The sequence below is a fragment of the Pavona decussata genome, unplaced genomic scaffold (assembly GCF_977016875.1).
Source record: "Pavona decussata unplaced genomic scaffold, jaPavDecu1.1 SCAFFOLD_261, whole genome shotgun sequence".
Taxonomy (NCBI): domain Eukaryota; kingdom Metazoa; phylum Cnidaria; class Anthozoa; order Scleractinia; family Agariciidae; genus Pavona; species Pavona decussata.
Window position 1 is genome coordinate 781,180 of NW_028145664.1, and position 17,701 is coordinate 798,880.

A 17,701-nucleotide genomic window follows, 5' to 3' on the forward strand; every position below is an offset into this window, starting at 1 on the left:
CTCGAATTGCGTCAGATCGATAAATATAGTTTCGTAAAAGAGCCGAAAAATAACATCGCTCCTATGAACTGAAAATCCCTACGTGAGAGGCACACTTGAGTAGTTTGAATCAATGTAAAATGGTGCTTTCTCTCATTCTTTCTTTATTGGCAATTGTCTGCAATTAGTTGTATGTTTGGTCTTTCTTTCTTTCCTCTGTTTCTTTCTTTCTTTCTTTCTTTCTTTCTTTCTTTCTTTCTTTCTTTCTTTTCTTTGTACCCAAACAAGCTATGGGAAGGAGTTATTACACCAGCTGCTATAGAAGCTTATAAACATGACAAGGTTAAGTATATGACACTAAAACGTCGAGGGTATAATGCATCCCAAAATATTTTCTTTTAGAGCAATAAATAGACTGTTTTCAAACCTCTATTTCCCCATGTAATTGTCAATATCGTATGTTTGAATCGAACTGCCGGTATCTTGGTTGATAATGGCGAGCGCAATGTGGCGAGTGCCCCAAAACTGACGAGGGGCTGGCAGGAAGGGGAGAAAAAGACGTCTCATAATTCCTTCTCTCCCCGACGCTAAAGAAACTGACGAGGGCTCCCAGGTTGCGCTCGCTATTAAAAACTTACATGGCAGCAGTTTCGATCGAAATGTGCTATCTCAACAAGCACACAATAAAGGCATTGCAAAGAGTCTAATTAGTAAATAAACATATGACGTGAATGAACGCAATATTTTTGCCATGTTCTCCAGAAAGCAGTCTTCTACGATCCGCAATCAATTGAATTTTAAGAATTTTTCAAAAACGTCGAAAAGCAAGAAACTTTTATTGTGTTTTTAAATAACATTTACAATGAAATTTCTGAGGCCTTTACCAGTCAAAATTAGATGGAATGAATTACAGTAGACATTAACAAGTCCGACTAAATATTGTACTTAAAATTGTTTCTAAGATGATTTTTGAACAAACCGCATGGTATATTTAAAGTATGATAATAATCAGCCTTCGAGCGAGTTCTTCGGTCTTCGTTAATATATGAGAGACAACTTATTATTGTATTACTTTCGGTTTAACGCATTACCATAATCTGAGGCATTGTGTTGCCAAAACACATCAGCCTCACAAACAAAATTGATTAAAAGAAACATAGCTTTGCAGTAATGACCACTCATTAGTTTTCCGTCTAACTCATGATCCAAGCTCTCCTACAAATCACCATACAATTCTCACAGCTGACGGAAAGTTCTGCTGTGGTACAGCCCCAGTATATTCACTATGTTTTAATCAACTAACATGACTGTGAAAACTTTACTGGTCTTACGCGCAAACAAAATTATATCCAACAACTTACAGATATCTCAACCGCGTCAGATTTGCAAATATCTCCTTAGGCAGTTCTAAAATTTTGTTCTCTGACAATTTCCTATGGAGAAAGAAATTGAAACACTTAAATTTACAGTTTTAGCCTTGAAATCATCAAACAATACATCATGAGTATTGTATATTTGAACATGATAGTTTCACCTTTTCTATCAAGAACATTTTTTTGTTGTCGAAGCCAGAAACGATAGCTTTACGGAAAAAGAAACTCTGACCCAGCAATTCCAATGGAAGGCATCAAAAAAATAATAATAATAATAATAATAACAATAATAATAAAAAATAAAATTGAAAAGCACTTTCGCATCCCTTTTCCTCCCTTCCCCAAAATGGCGTCCTTTGCGTCAAAAGCTTATTTTGATTTTCGTAATAATGAAATTAACTTATTCAAAAGGGTAAAATAAATCGATTTGGGAAAGAGAAGAGTAAAATGGCGAGACTTGGCTTGGCAAAAATTAAAATAGCCGCGTGTGAGTGTCTCATGTTATTTTAAGCTTTAAGCTGCTTGCAGCGGAAAGGCGGCGATCACTTATGATTGCTACAAAGCGTGTCATTTTCTTTGTCGTCGAGTTTTGTTATAGAAGGACTTCAAAGTTATAAGCTGAATCTCCTAAACCTTGATCGGTTCGGCTTTGTTGTAACAAACTCCAGTGAATTTCAATTGTTAAAGGTCGCACGACGTCACGCTTTAGTTTCAGTTTATTGTTTTTGCAATAAACTGTACAAATGCAAAAAGTTATTAATTATTATTTAAAAAATAATGGCGAGGAAGCCAAAGGTAAGCCACCGGGCTGATAAAGAATGGGCTTCCTCAGTTAAGTAATAAGAACAAAGTATACACATGGGACCAAATCAATGGCAAAGCAACAGTAAATCTTAAAAAAATATTACATAGTCATATTGATCATAGTTGGGCCAAAAAAACGAAAATGAAAGTAAAAAGCAGAGGTAAATAAATAAAAATGCTACACTATTTGAGTTCATTCTTTTGTAACGGTCGCTACTCTCCGTTTGATTTAGCCCTATTTTAGTGAAAAAGGAATATTCGGCGAGGGTAACACAACTTGAGGTTTTTTGTCTGATTACTTTTTCTATTTCACCATATTAGCGGAGCTCCCGCGCGCGCCGCAAGGCGCGCGCGAGCGGAGCCCCATAGCTAAGAGATTTTGGTAAACCCATCACTGCGAGAAAATTTGGTTTGGGTATGACGTCACTTCCGTCCGACCGACCGACCGTACATACGTTCGCTACTCCATGTATGCCACCTTTAAATGAGACACTTAAACCTTGTGCTGCAGCCCGCTTTTTTACGGCGGGAAGTTGCATCACCAACTGCGTTTTAGAAAAAAAAAATAATAATGATAATTTTGACACAATACAAAGTCAATTTTTGTGACCAACGGAGGGAGAAAGAGCAATACGACTAGCGGCAAGAGAAACAAATCAGCCGGCACATCATCAGAATCTTCAAGTGAAATCATTTTACTCCGATCCGGCGCGACAAAACGTTGGAGTTTTCCTCTTGAAGTGAAACGTTTCGCTCACTTAACGTTGTAAAAGGAACTAAAAAAGGTTGGAAATGGAATAAAAGGACTGGTTATTCTGAGAAGAGGTGAGCATATTCATGTGATTTTGTTGACAAAACTTTGCTGGATTGCTATCGTGCACGATCTTGTTTTCTTGCAGTGTTGACACGCCGTTTAATTTATACTTAAGCTTAATATTGCTAAACTCAGAGCAGTCTTTTGAGCTCATTTTTTTTCGGTCCATGTTCATTATTTCCCTTGGAGTTTTATTTCCTAATCTCCTCCAAATTTTACCTTCCAACAGCGAGAGAAAGAGTAAGACGACTCGTGGCGGGAATTTACATGAAGGGGGCATTGATCATAAACAGCAGGCGCCGTGAGTCTTGAAGTGGGAGACCCTAGAAAGTGGAACGGTGGAAAGGCAGAAAATCACCCCAAATCCTAGAACACGGAACGGGTGAGGGTTGGGTTCAAGGTTATAGTTTATTTGGGGTGATTTCCGACGTTCCAGGTTTTAGGATTTGGAGTGATTTTCCACCATTCCGCCCTTCCACCGTTCCGGCTTTTAGCGTCTCCGATCTTGAAATCTTGAAGTGAAGCATTTTACTCCGATCCGGCGCAACGAGACGTTGGATTTTTCCTCTTGAAGTGAAACGTTTCGCTCACTTAACGCTGTAAAAAGAACGAAAAAATCTGCAATGGAATAAAAGGACTGGTTATTCTCAGAAGAGGCAAGTACATGTATGTTCATGTGATTTTGTAGACAAAACTTTGCTGGTTTTCGGCTGTTTTGCAATAAATTGATTTCTTGCAGTGTTGACACGCAGTTAATACTGCTAAGTTCAGAGTAGTCCTTTGAGCTCATTTTTTTCGGTTCCTGTTCATTATTTCGATCCCTTGGCATTTTATTTTCTAATCTGGTCCAATTTTGCCTTCCAACAGCGGGAAAAAGAGCAAGGCGAATAGCGGCGGGAAAAGACTCTTTTAGAGGCGGCACATATCATAAACAGCGGATCTGAAACAGAAATCATTTTACTCTGATCGATCCGCGAAGAAACGTTGGATTTTTCCTCTTGAAGTGAACTTTTTGCTCACTTAACGTTGTAAAACGAACGAAAAAATCAGCAATGGAATAAAAGGACTGGTTATTTCCAAAGAGGCGAGTATATTTAAGCTTAAGTCTTATATTTGATTTTGTTGACAAAACTTTGCTGACTTTTGCAAGATATTTTTTTGCAGTGTTTACACTGCAACTTGGTTAACTTAAGCTACTGCTAACTTCAGAAAAGTCTCTCGAGCTCATTTTTTCGGTCCATGTTCGTTATTTCCCTTGGAGGTTTATTTTCTAATCTCATTCCTTTTTGCTTCAATTGTAAGAAAATTTGGTTCTCAGGTATAATTTTTAGTCAGTGAAACAGACGTCCGGTAACACTTTTTTATCGACTTAGCTAGCATAAGCTAAGTACTGACAAGTTTTTCTCGCATATCTTTCTAATTTTTGCATTTATTTCTGACAATCTTCACAGAGAACAAACACAAATACTAGGATATTTCTTTTCAAAAAACGTTGAAAGCGAATGTAAAATTAGTCAATAGTGTGACCTCATTTTCATCATAACATCAAGCGTACGCAAAATTTGTTCGCTTGTTTGTACAAATTTTTGAAGATCGTCGTTTAGTTTATCTCTGTTCTGATTGTTATGAATTATCACAGTTTTTTTTTTGCCATTTATTACTCCAGGATACATGTATATTTTAAGTCTGTTTCATGGTTATTGTAGCCTTTTTCTCTTAGGTTTATGTACGGCTTTTTGTTGATAAACAACATTTGTCTAAGACAGTGACAGTTCGCCTCGATCATCTTTAAAACTAAAAAGAATAATAACAACAACAAATATACTTTGAACGTGAAGAAAACTATCAAAACTCGATAAAATAGCCAATCCCGTCCTGAATATTTACCTACAGTGTACATAATGTTTTGATATTTTTTTGTACCCCCCACTCACATCCATGTAGCTTAGAATGTCAGTTCTGCTGAAATGGGTTTTTGGGTTTTAAGAGGATACCTTATTACCTTAATGTACCTTGTTGTATAGCAGATAGTATTTTTATTTGCATGAGGCCGAGTAGAGTTAAGGTTTAATTTTCAAGCGTCAGGGGTATTTTGCAGAATACCGAACGTTGAATCTATGGAAGTCCTTTAATGCAGTGGCTGCCATAACAACAAATTAAAGCTAACCGTCTGTATAATCAGTGCTTAGCCCTAAACAGAAAAGAAAAGTGCTTAGACCTTGATAACTTTGTTCATTTCTTTCCATTCTTTATCTTCGTAATTTCATAGTGAGCTAGTCACAGTCGTCTTCTAAATTTCTTTGTCTGATTTGTCATGAAATCTGAAAACATTCCATTTTATAGATCTAGAACTGCCATCAGAAATGGCATCTCAGCCACTGAACTGCAGGATAAGTCCTTTCCAGCCAGCTTTCCTCCAGCCACTGCTTTCGTGTGCTCGATGAATCCTGATGCGGTAATCAGACTTGCATATTCTGGACAATTCAGCATCTCAGAACCTGACCTCATCAAACAATAGCATTATTCAAAACGTGAACTAATAGGGAAAAATTTAAAAATCATCATAGGCCCCCATCTGCATAAATTATGAACCTTAACTCAGGAGTGTTTTAAGATTTGCCACTGCCTGGGCACAAAAGCCATGCACAGAGGGTGTAACCTTTACTAGTGGGTTTAGATCTTGTGTTTTAATAGCTATAGCAAAAAATAAATGATGTACAGTTGCAAGCTTTTTATTTATCATCACAGATCATGACAGATGTGATGAAAACACAGTATGGCTCATGAATCACTTTGTTGATGGAAGTTCTTGTTGAGGCAATTCATAAACTTGTAAATTATCCATTCTTGTGTGAAAGTTTCTGACTGTGCACTTTTCCCATCAAGGGATAGATCCAGTTGTGTATTAAATTTTTTACCTTTTGATAAATGTTGATGTGATGGCAGGAGCCAAATTGAATGGGCACTCGCTGAGCATATAAAATTTTTCTTCAGCAGTAAAGATTTTAATTAGTTGGCCTGATGTAGGGCTATTGCTCTAGCATGTTGTGTACATCAGAGATTGGCCACTGGATGTCTGGGCCTACAATAGCTGTGTTTATAAGCAACAGTCAGCACTGTCACTCAATCATTCTTATAACTATTGAATTGATAGAGGCTACAGAAATATGCTGAACAAGGGGCATTCCCTGTATACTTTACAGTGCAACGAACTCAACTGGGGCCACCCAACATTGATCAGCCAATCACAGGTCACGTTCACAACAAAGGAGTCTGGCTTTGGTAGTTGGTAAACCAATCAAAAACGAGAACATTTCTTTAAATTTCAAAGTGTCGGTCTTATCGGTGGCCCCGGTTGAGTTTGTTGCACTGTACATGTAAGACAAGCCTCGCCTTACCTTTAGTTATATATATATTTTTTATAAAGCCTGAATATCAACTGTTTCCCATCTCTCACCAATCATCTAGAGAGATTAGAGACTGATATTCAGGCCATGTTTAATGCAACCAGACCCTTTTGATAACTGTGATTTAACAGACAAAAGGTGAAACTTCTTATCAGCCATCTCTTTTAATTAAAAGAAAAAATTAAAACTTGGTATTGGGGAATGAATTATGAAATATGTACAGTTATTTATTTTTACAGTGCAATCTCAGTTATTTGAACTATTAATGTTTTTCAGCACTCCCAATTTTTTGAACAGATAGTTGTTAAGTCTCTTGGATTTGCTTCAGTCAGTTTTTTGCCTCCAATTTTTTGAACAAAATTTATTTTCCCTAAGAAGCTAAAAAAAATTGGTACTTCCACTGCAGTGATTGCCACATTACATTATTATGAAAATGTTAATATGCCAAGTAAATTGTTTTCTTTTACTTTGTTTTGATTATCCAATAATAACTGTTACTTTTCATGGGTTTTGTGACATCAGTAACCAGCGCTACAGTTTTCTACACCTTATCACATAGTCTGGTATAACTTTTTCAGTAACATAAGGAAAAACACTAAGTAATATTATTTTCCTTTTCCATTCTGTACAGTGTTTATGTAAAATCTTTATTTATATAGAAATAGTTTAATCCACTGATTGTTTTGGAGAAAAAAGTGATAAAATGCTTTTAATTTGAAATATTTCAAGCAAAGTATAATGTTGTACATCATTTTGTGAATTCAGAAGAGGACTATTGCTATACATCAACTCTCTTTAGGCACTCTTGTTCCTTCTATTTTTTTTCTCTCGGAAAAACAGGATGATGAAAATTAAAGTAAGGAATATTTTTTAGAAAATACTTATTAAAATTAATGATACATGGTTGGTATTTTGCTGTGTAAAAATAAATGGGACATCTCAGATGAGGTGCTATCCATAAACTGGAGTGATGAGGCTGCAGGAGTGTAGCGTTTAGCAGTCTAATGACTTCTTAAATTGGGATTTTCCTTGTAAGGACAAAAGGTTAATGAGTTGGAGCAAGGCCTGTTCCTTAAATGAGAAACCAGAGAATAAAACCTGCAGTGTAAATTTTTGTGGTGGAAGGAAACTGCTTAGTTTTCTTTTCAGTACCACCTCAGTTAGGAAATGTGGTCCATGAAAGGTAAAGAAAAACTCTTTGACCTTGGCAGGATTAAAACCTGTGACCCCAGGATTTTGTTGATCACTGATGGACCAAAATTAATCTCTTCACCAGGGTAATGCAAAATTTAAGTGGTTTCCTTCCCAAACAGAAATTTACACTCCAAGGATAATTCTCTGGTTTCTCAGTTGTGTAGTCAGTACTGCACAGCACAAAATTTTATTATCCCTTAATTGTTGTGTTATATCCAACTTTACTCCAAGTTAACTCTCATGTAGCAAAGTGTAGAAAAACTGCTGGGGATAACCGGCTCCCATAACTGCCTGATGGATTTTTTTGGTAAAGATTTTGACAGGGACAGTTGAGGATTTGTACACAATTGTTATTTGATTCTATGTCAAACAATTTACTAACTTAATTTAAAACCAGGTACAAATGACTAGGGACTGAATTTTTTTTTCCGTTGAATAATTAGACTTATGACAGTTATTGCATTCAACATAGAAAGAACGCACTCCTTTCACAGATTGGAGTTGAGATTGTATGGGAGAACCAAAGTTGATTGCATGAATGAAAGGATATTGGGAAGTATATCTGGCACCCCCAGTAGATAAATTTTTGCACGGGCAGATGACATCATCACCAAATTGGCAAAGGAGAGAACCTACGCTAGGATCAAGGTCATCAAACGTACTCTCTGATCCAGTTTTGATAATTACTAGTTTCCATATATACTAAGTAGCAAAAGGCATTCACAAGTAATTGTTGTTTTGACTTTACAATATCAAGAATAAGAGGCAGCCAATTACTGCAATGGTTTTTTCTGAACAAAACAGTATCACTTTGCACTCTCAAAACAAAGGAACTGATGTGATTGACAGGAAGTTATGAAAGGTTCATGTTTTCCTATCCCTACCGAAACAAATGGGAAAAATTATATACTGCATTCTTAGATTAAGTTAAGAGCAAGAAAGACATCTTGACTCTCTTGTAAATCAATATCAGTTGCATGGAACTGAGCACTTAGTTTGAGTTTATCCAAAAACCAAAATAAACAACTTTAAGTGTACAAGAATAGCTATCAACCTAGGAATAAATTTTTAAAAATGAGCTTTTCAATCTAATTTATTGAATTAATGAGCTACAAGTGCAGTTAGAAAATATAAAAAATGGCACAAAGCTAATTTGACTTGAAGAAATATCTCTCCTGTAAGTAAACATCTCCAATGTGCATCTCCCTCAAACAGAACCTAAACATAAAAAAAAATCACTCAATTTGACGACAAAAAGATGAAAGTTTAAATATTTGGAAATCCCTATAACTTATAATGACTCGTTTTTCAATTGTTCCACGGTGTACTAGTTTGCAACGATCTCCTAGTATTAGTAGACCATATGAGTTGATATAACAACACTGGCCTACTATTGTCCGTATTAGCTTGCAATTTTAATATTATCTTGATTAAAGATTTCTTTTAGAAAATTGCTCCCTCGTCAGAAAAAAAAACCACTACAAACAGTTTAAAGGTGTGTATGCATACATAAATATTTGAAGTCATCTTACCTCCTTAATTGACAGAGCTGTCGAACCTTTCGCCTTCCACCGACACAACAAAACCCCTTCTAGTTTTGCCATTAATCACACTAAAAGTTTTCCTTTAAAGGGGAACATTTCCACACAGTCGCGCAGGAAAAATAAGACGAGGCGTAGGAAAAATTCGATCGCTTCCAAACCTGAAAACTTATGCAAAAATTAAAAAGATCCTTTCTTTTTTTATCCACCATTCTAATACAGGAAGATATCTGAACACTGCTATTTTTATCCTGTTTTATCCAAATCTCTAGAACGAAGCAAAGACGACCAAAATTCGCCTCCTCGCTCGTTCTCAGGTAGGTACTTCATATATGGTAATTATTAATAATTACCATATATGAAGTGCCTACCATATCCAGCGCCCGTTCCGCTGGATAAGGGTAATGCAGGCTCGGAGAACGAGATTGCCGCCATTTTTTTAAATGATGGATCTGGGTACTAGGAGTCTAGGATCAGGAATCGGAAGACCTTAGATAACATAGTCTCCTTCGCAGCCGTTATTAGTGTCGTCACGCTACGCTCCGTGGGGAGGATCGTTGCGTGACGACCCTAATAACGGATGCGAAGGAGACTAGCTATAGATAACAAGGACTGGAACCAGATTTCAGAGCCCAGTGTTTTTCGCGAAAACGTGGGTTTGGTGGGGGTGCCCATTCCTCGCGGGCTCACAAACCTGGTTCCAGGAATCTCATTCCCATTCAAAAACGCGCGTGGGCTCTCAGAGGACGAGATTGGGGTACAACCGCAAAGATCAACCAATCGCCAACCCTTGCTCGGTGGAAGGAAAATTAAGAAAAAATGCCCTCTGTTACAACAAATCAGGAGCCGATGATCATGGGCTGGGGAGTTTGCTGCATATGCATTAAAAATATATATAACTTTAGAAAGGATCGATGAGGAACTACGTCCATACGATAAGCCGAGATTTCTATAAATGCTAGCAAAAAAATTGGAGCTCCGCTTTTAGGCTTGGCTAAATATATATATTACCACAATTGATAGCCTACCCATACAGCGTTAGTTTTCTTAAGAAGTAGTAACGTATCCGATGCGGAACTTCGTCTTTACGTGACCCTCGAGTGGCAAAGGAAAGAACATAAAATTGTGAATTACAAGGACGGAGCCTGATAGAGGGTTTACATAATCGTTTCTGGCAGCTTCGTCGCCCGCTATTTTAAGATTGCGCCATTCTTTTGTTTTTGTTCATCCTCTCATATTACGCTACCCTATCTTTGAAGAAAAATACAACTGCTTGTAGTCTTGCTTTTTGTGGTTTGTGATTTTTACTTGTTAGAACATCATTTTTCTTTGTGCAATTCCAATAAAATATGAACAGTTTCTGCTTTGGACAACACAAACAGTTTTATGAGCGGCATCTTACGATAACATTTTTTAAAGCAGAAACATTTAATGTTGTCACCTGTATTCGAAGATCGTTCTGTGGCTTGTTTGGCTCTTATTATTATTGTTAATGACATAGTTGTATAAGCTAATACAGGTTTGTTTGCCCGGATGCTATAGCTAAAATAATTAACCTGAAGAAAGTTTTATAAAAAAAAAAGGATTGTTATTCCCTGAATTTACTAGCTGCTGTTGGAGTTACAAAAATGCTACCTGCATTTTCCTTTTTCGCATTCTAAACCACATATTTTCCCGTCCGAAAACAAAAGGTTCTAGTTTTCCGGTGATCAAAATTTTGAGCAGGCATTTTGCTGAAGAACCTTTGGGTTTCCCTATTTCATGTTGTTTATTACTTGTAATTGTCATAGTAATGAAAAATTCATTAATCTCTTCCTTGTTAAAAAAAATGTTTGTAATCGATTGCGAAGTATCGATATTAAATATATATGAAATTTTGAGTTTTCAGTTTTGTTTTCAGTTAAACTAGTATCTAACATCACATTACATTCACTATAGCAAGCTTTCCTCGAACTTTTTGATAAGGTGCATTCATCTTGAACGAATCTTTTCTCATGTCTCCAAGCGAATGATATGAACACCATACATATTAGGAGATGTGCAGGCCATGTAAGTTGTTACAACGAAATAAATAGGGAATATTTTCATTTAACTTTTAATTACTTTCGAAATATACCTTACCACTAAAAATCTTTAGAAGCAAAGACAATTGGTGTTCCTGTACTCTCTCTTTTTAAAGTGAAAGAATTCGTTAGGTTGGTCAATAGGAAAGTGGTGCCAGGGTATCGCCTGTTTCAAGGAAAAAACCGGACTTTTCCAGGGACAAGTATCTGCTTATAATAAGCGCTTGATGGCGTCCGTTGTACTTACATTGGAATAGTATCGGTTAATTGTCATCATATACGTAATGTGAATACGGAGGACGAATGTATTCGCACGGAAAAATGGTGCCAAAAAAATTATTTTATCAATCTATTGTTGCATTGATAACAATGTTGATTTTTTAGGAAGCCCACAATGTATCCCATGTGTCGCCCATGTTTTCTTTATACTCGCTTGCTTTTCCTCTCCTCTTTTGTTTGGAGCATCAGCGGGATAAAATAAAAAACATCAACCCCATAAAATCACCCAACACCGCACAACATAAGTGAAGTTTTCTTGTCCAGCTCATTATAACACAGGTTTGTATCAGAAACATTCTGAATTTATGGAGTATTTCCCCCGCAGCTAAAATCAAACGAAGATCAGCGGTCGTTACAAAAGTGTGAGATCAAATAACGTGCGACCTTTAACAGTTCGTATTGACTGCTTGTGCTTAAAACAAAGCCGAACCAATCAACAATCAGGAGATTCAACATTTTTCTTAGAAGTTTTTCCAGGCTTTTTAGCAAGCATCACTGAGTTTTAGAAGGCTGGACCTTTCTCGCCTTTAGGCTATAAAGATTAGGAAACAATCAGCTGCTACCAAGCACTACAGGTTTTACCCTCCCTTTCCAATGCCAATGTCTTTTACCATATACACTCGATTGCAAAAACGTTGACACCTAAAAAGCATAAACGGTGAACGATGAGACCCAACGGATTTGTGGGTAGTGTCTGAACAATAACCTCATTTCCATAATCAATAATTTACCATTCTCATTTCTTGCAAGAAAGAATACAGTGCTGACTTAATTATATCGAATAATTTTCTACCAAATATTGCTTAAGTTCATTGAATGATTTGAACTTAGGAAAATCGCGATATCACTCAAATTGGCCCTTGTTGGCCAGCTCGGACACTTTAAGGAAAGCTTGGACAGTATCCATCATTCACCAAGTGCAACTAATTTGGTCCAGTCAACCGTCGCACGAGAATAGAATATTACGCAAATAAACTTAGTACACTTATACCCATAAAGCCATTGGGCTTCATCGTTCACGGTTTATTCTTTTAAGGTGTCAACGTTTTTGCAATCGAGTGTATACCAAGTCGAAATACGATTTAATATTTGAATTTTCAGTCTTGATACTGCATACAATAGATTTGACCCTTTATCAATTTCAGGTATCAGAAGTATCTCTTCCCTATTTTTTTTTTTTTTTTTTTAATTTTGATTTTTTTTTCTTTCTTTTCTTTTTCTTTTTCTATTTTTTTTAGTGTTATTTATTTATAATGTTTCCTTTCACTTTCTTCTCGCAAATAGATGTGCTTTTTTTCCCCAAAACATTTTAACAAAAAGAAAGTTAACGCATCTCATTTTGCGCAAGATACATTAGCCACTTCCGTTCGATAGTTAGTGACTAGCCGTCAGGTTTCCATTAATTATAATTATACTTGTCAATCAAAACAGTGTTTCTCAAACATTGTATATATACAATGCCTCTATTAGATATTATATGTTACGCAGTTTCTTTTCCGAGTGAGTTAGATAATGTGTTAGTTTCTCAGGAAACAACAGATGTTTATTTGGTAAAGGAAATAGAATGCAAGATAGTGTCATATGTTTGATCATTATAAGTCAACTATAAAATGCGATTAAGAAAATTTTATCTTATATCTAGAAATACAAAGGAAAGTAAAACTAACAAGGCTGTGTCGAAATGGACGAACGCAACAGAAACCGTTGCAAAATGAGGACTTTTTCAGCAGTTGTGAGAATCGTGAGTACATATCGAAGTACTAAGATAATCTTTACCTTTTTTATTTTGTTTTCATTCCGTTTTACGGTGCTAAACCTTGTGCTGCAGCTCTTGCCCAGCGATCTATTTTACCGCTAAGGAGATTACCTTGGAATGAAATTCATATTTGATTCCAGTTTTTGCATTTAAAAATGACTCTGTTTGATCATTTCTTGCCAGGTCGTGTGGTAATATAAATAATAAAGATGAAATAGAGTTGATAAAAATGTTATGCATGGGATGCATGAAGCATAAACAGCAAAAAAGATAACATGAAGCACATTATTAATCAGTATTGAACCAAAACGTTTCTCGCAAGCGTGTTCACAGAATCACTATTTTCAGTCCCGAAATGATGGGCAAGCTCGTATTTCCGGGAATAACTCATTTTTCTGTTGTCAATTTTTTTGTTACAGTTTATAGGTAAATTGTTCTGTTGTACTGTGTTGCTATATTAAGCTGAGAAATTTGCACGCAGATAGTTTAAATATAACGACTGGTGTTATTAAAAAAAATATATGAATTCTATAAAGTTTAAATCCACCGTCCAAATTTGAGTCCATTCCATTCTATATTTATTGTAAGGGGATCGGGGATCATTTGTGGTCCAATATGGGGATCATTTCCGGTCTGGGGATCATTTCCGGTCCGGGCATCATTTGCGGGCCGGTATCACTAGGTGAGCTTATGACAAGAATCGACGTTAAAATTCTGGCATGTTCTTTAAAAGGCAGCCATCTACGATCCGTAATCAGTTTCACGATTTTTCAATACTGTTGAATATCAGGAATTTTTTTTTTCAAACAAACGTTGACAATAAAATTTCTGAGATCTTTCCAGTCAAAATGAGATAAAAAGAATTACAGGAAACATTAACCTCCACCCTGTCCCCTTTCTCCGTCCCACCGCCGTAATATCAGGTTTTGTAAAAAAATATATATATTCTCTGAAATAGAGGCTACAATAGGTTTTCTTGCAAATTTCGTCAAGTTATTAACCTTAATATCGAATAATATACGAGAGACATGCTATTGAATCAGGAATTACCATAACCTGGAACATAGTGTTGCCGAAACACATTAGCCTCACAAATACAATATGATTAAATAAAATATACCTTTATGATACAGTATGACCACTGATTAGTTTACCGTCTTACCCATGGACCAAGCTTTTTCTGCAAATCATTATACTATTCTCATGGCCGACTGTAGGCTTTACTATGGTACAGCCCCAACGTGTCTGCTATGTTTCTTTCACAGGGGGTGTTAACATGATACCGGCGCGACTTTCATTCCGGTACGAGTTCACTCCAGTTCCCTCTTGTGGCTCTGTATTCGTTTACATGATACCAGCACAAAATCTTGTACCGGGGCGAGTCATACCGGTGCGAGTTCACCCCGGTAACTGTACCGGGGTGAGATTTTCATTCCGGTACGAAAACTCATCCCGATGTCATGTAAACGCGGTACGGCTGTTCGCTCCGGCATGAAATCACTCTCCTGGGAGTCTAGAACGGGTAGCGCATGTGCAGTCTTCGATATCCAATCCAATATGGCGTCACCTGGGTGTCACAATCACGTCGGTCGGAATGAAGTGTCCATTCATGTAAACAAGGTATGAAATCGCAATGTCATACCGGTTTTAAACTCGCACCGGGGCGAGTTTTCACATGTAAACACCCCATTAAGGTGCCTGTAAAAATTTATTCTAGTGTTACGATTACAAACAAAATTATATCCAACAGCTTACAGCTCATTCAACGACGTCAGATTTGAAAATATCTCCTGAGGCAGTGTTTGAATTTTGTTCCCTGACAAATCCCTATGGAAAAAGATCGGGTCACTTAAATGTGTAGCTTCAATCCTAAAATCATTAAACAGTACATCATAAGTCTCAAAAAGTCAGTTTGACCTAATTACCCAAGATCTAAATTTATGTAAGTTATACTTTGAACTCCGATTTTACGATATGGCAAAGGTACAGCAAAATCATTTCGTTAAATCGGGAAATCGTTAAAAAAACAAACCCCCGATTTAACGATTTGGTGGAAAAGTAACCAAATATATCATTTTATCGGGATATGGTTAACTATTAATTTTTTTAAAGTACAATCAATAAAATGAATAAGTTTCCGCAACCTGATAACTGAACTGTATGTATTTTATTCAATTACAATGGGCAAATGAATCACAAATGCAACAACCGAAACACAACATATCATCCTTCCACAGTATGTGCAGTGCACACAAGTTCTGAGGTTGTATGTACATACTCTTTAACGTATCAAAAAAAACTAAAATTTAGCCATCCGACGTACTGTTCCATGTTTATATACTATAGTGTTCACTGTTCATAGGTCATTTCCGAAAGTATTTTTGAATTTTGGCTTGCTGCTTTTCTTTGACTTCTAACTTTAAAAAGGCATCCTCCATGATAGAAAGGGAACAAAGAAACTCTCCCTCCCTTGCCCTTATCTCTTCAAAGGACATCAGAAAGTCTCTCAGTGCCTTGACTGCTTGACTGCAGGGGTAAGAGGCCTCGGATTTTACATTACGCATATTTCATCAATGTCGGTGTCTGATTCATGGTCTTCATGGCTAGCCTGAGAATCTTCCGGCTGAACTGCCTCTAAAGCTTCCCTTGTCGCATCCTTTTCCGTTAGCTGCTTTTCGATAACAATGTCTTCATAAGGCCTCGAAACTGGTTGAATGGTACATTCGTCAATGAGGGGTATTGCCGGACAAGCCTGCCCCATAGACTAGATTATTCTGCTGTTTCTTGAACCTCCTCGTCTGACTCAAATGGGTCGTGTGTCGGCTCTCAGTCACTTCGTTTGGAGATCCCGCTTTTCTCCAACAGTTCTTGATTGTATTTTGGGTTACGTTATCCCAGCCTTAAGCAATCATAAAGACAGCGTCCTTTAAATCTATCGCTTTGACAGGCTTATCCTCGTCCAAGTATTATAAATGCACAAAAATGGACACATAAACAAACCTGAATGAAAGCATGCATCCGTGACGCCATTTTGATTTATCTGAGCACGATCGTCTCAGCATGAATTTCTTCATCTCTACTTGTTCCCAGTGCCCAGGCTACTTTGCACACACGTGCGACTTACGAATTTTCCTGGTTTTATATTAATTTCGGGTTTTACAATGTTTTAAAATTATTTCCAGTCGCAGTGGAAAAGATGTTCGTAAAATTTCGTTTCTACTTAATGGTTAATTACAGGAAACGTTTTGGCAATGAAGCATTGCAGGAAAAACGGAATTCAATGTATGTATGAAATCAGAACGAGCATCAGACGGCCCAGAGCACCTGGCACATTTCAGCTTTTCCGTTTGTTTACAAATGCTCGGTCAAATGTTGTTGTGAAATTGACACCCATCGCGAATGGATTTGGCACATCATTATCCGGAAGTTATCTTTTATTACATCTTTGTACTGTTCGATAGCACCTGATAAGTTTTCCAATCGGTAAGGGACTGAAAGTGGATGATTTTAACCTTCATACAGTGTGCACTTAAGCTTAATTTAATCAATCCTTGATAGGAGACAATGACTTTTGTTTTTATTAAGGACCTAGTTAGAAAAATATATTGTCGTCCTATTAGAAAAGAAAAGCTCATTTTATTTATTCGTGTTTTCCTAAATATTCCAATAAAATATTCCAATAAAAACAAATAGGAAAAATTTGCACAAATCTGTTCATGTTTCCTCCCCCGAGGGGGGGGGGGGGGGGGTACTCCCTTATATCGGTTATGTAGTTGTGTGCGGTTCCAAAGGGTGTGGTTTTTCAGCTCCTTTGGCCATAAATAGGGTATCGATTTTAGCCATTTTGCCGCCATTTTGGTAATAAATAGGATATCAATTTTTGCACTCTATTATTGAATTCGTTTTTTTTTCTTTTTTAGCCGTAGATACTTCTTCATCATGATGTTTACAGCAACTGTGTGCGTGCTGCAACGGCTTGTCACGCGCTTCGGTCACGCGCTGAGCTCCAGGGGTTTTTGAACTGAAGTTTCCCGGACACCATCAGGTCATAAATAGGGTACCAAGTTTTTGGTCAAGTGATAGGTAGGGAAAATCGCACATTTTGGTAATGAATAGGTTAAGGGTTTTAGGAAGCGGGCTGCACACCCCTATCCATTTTTTTTTTTGGTGGGGGGGGGGGGAAGTACCCCCCCCCCCCTCTCCCGTGCTTTCTACCCTCAATAACTGCACATGACATAAGCCTCAGCACAGTTTCAATCCATCGCTTAATTCATATCTCCTTTAAAACACATGTGTTAATAACCTGTCAAGAAGGCTTCTTGGGGTGCAAGAGAATTGGAGCCATGCCAGCGAAATAATATTATTGTACCATTTATTTAGGGTTTACGTTAAAATGTGTAACAAGCAGGCCTTTCACTTGTAACAAAGGATCCTCCAACCCCTCACATTTGTATTGGGCATGGTTGACGGTACTATACAATGTTCCAACTA

General features: G+C 37.0%; 1 protein-coding gene across 1 annotated transcript in view; it reads right to left on the reverse strand.

The window, feature by feature from the left end:
* LOC146456089 (uncharacterized) overlaps positions 1 to 17,701 on the reverse strand; it is a 201,870-nt gene that overhangs the window by 76,394 nt on the left and 107,775 nt on the right. Inside the window, exon 16 of the mRNA XM_085093543.1 lies at positions 14,966 to 15,037. Within this exon, the coding sequence (XP_084949669.1) occupies positions 14,966 to 15,037 (72 nt within the window). The remainder of the gene's footprint in view (positions 1 to 14,965; positions 15,038 to 17,701) is intronic.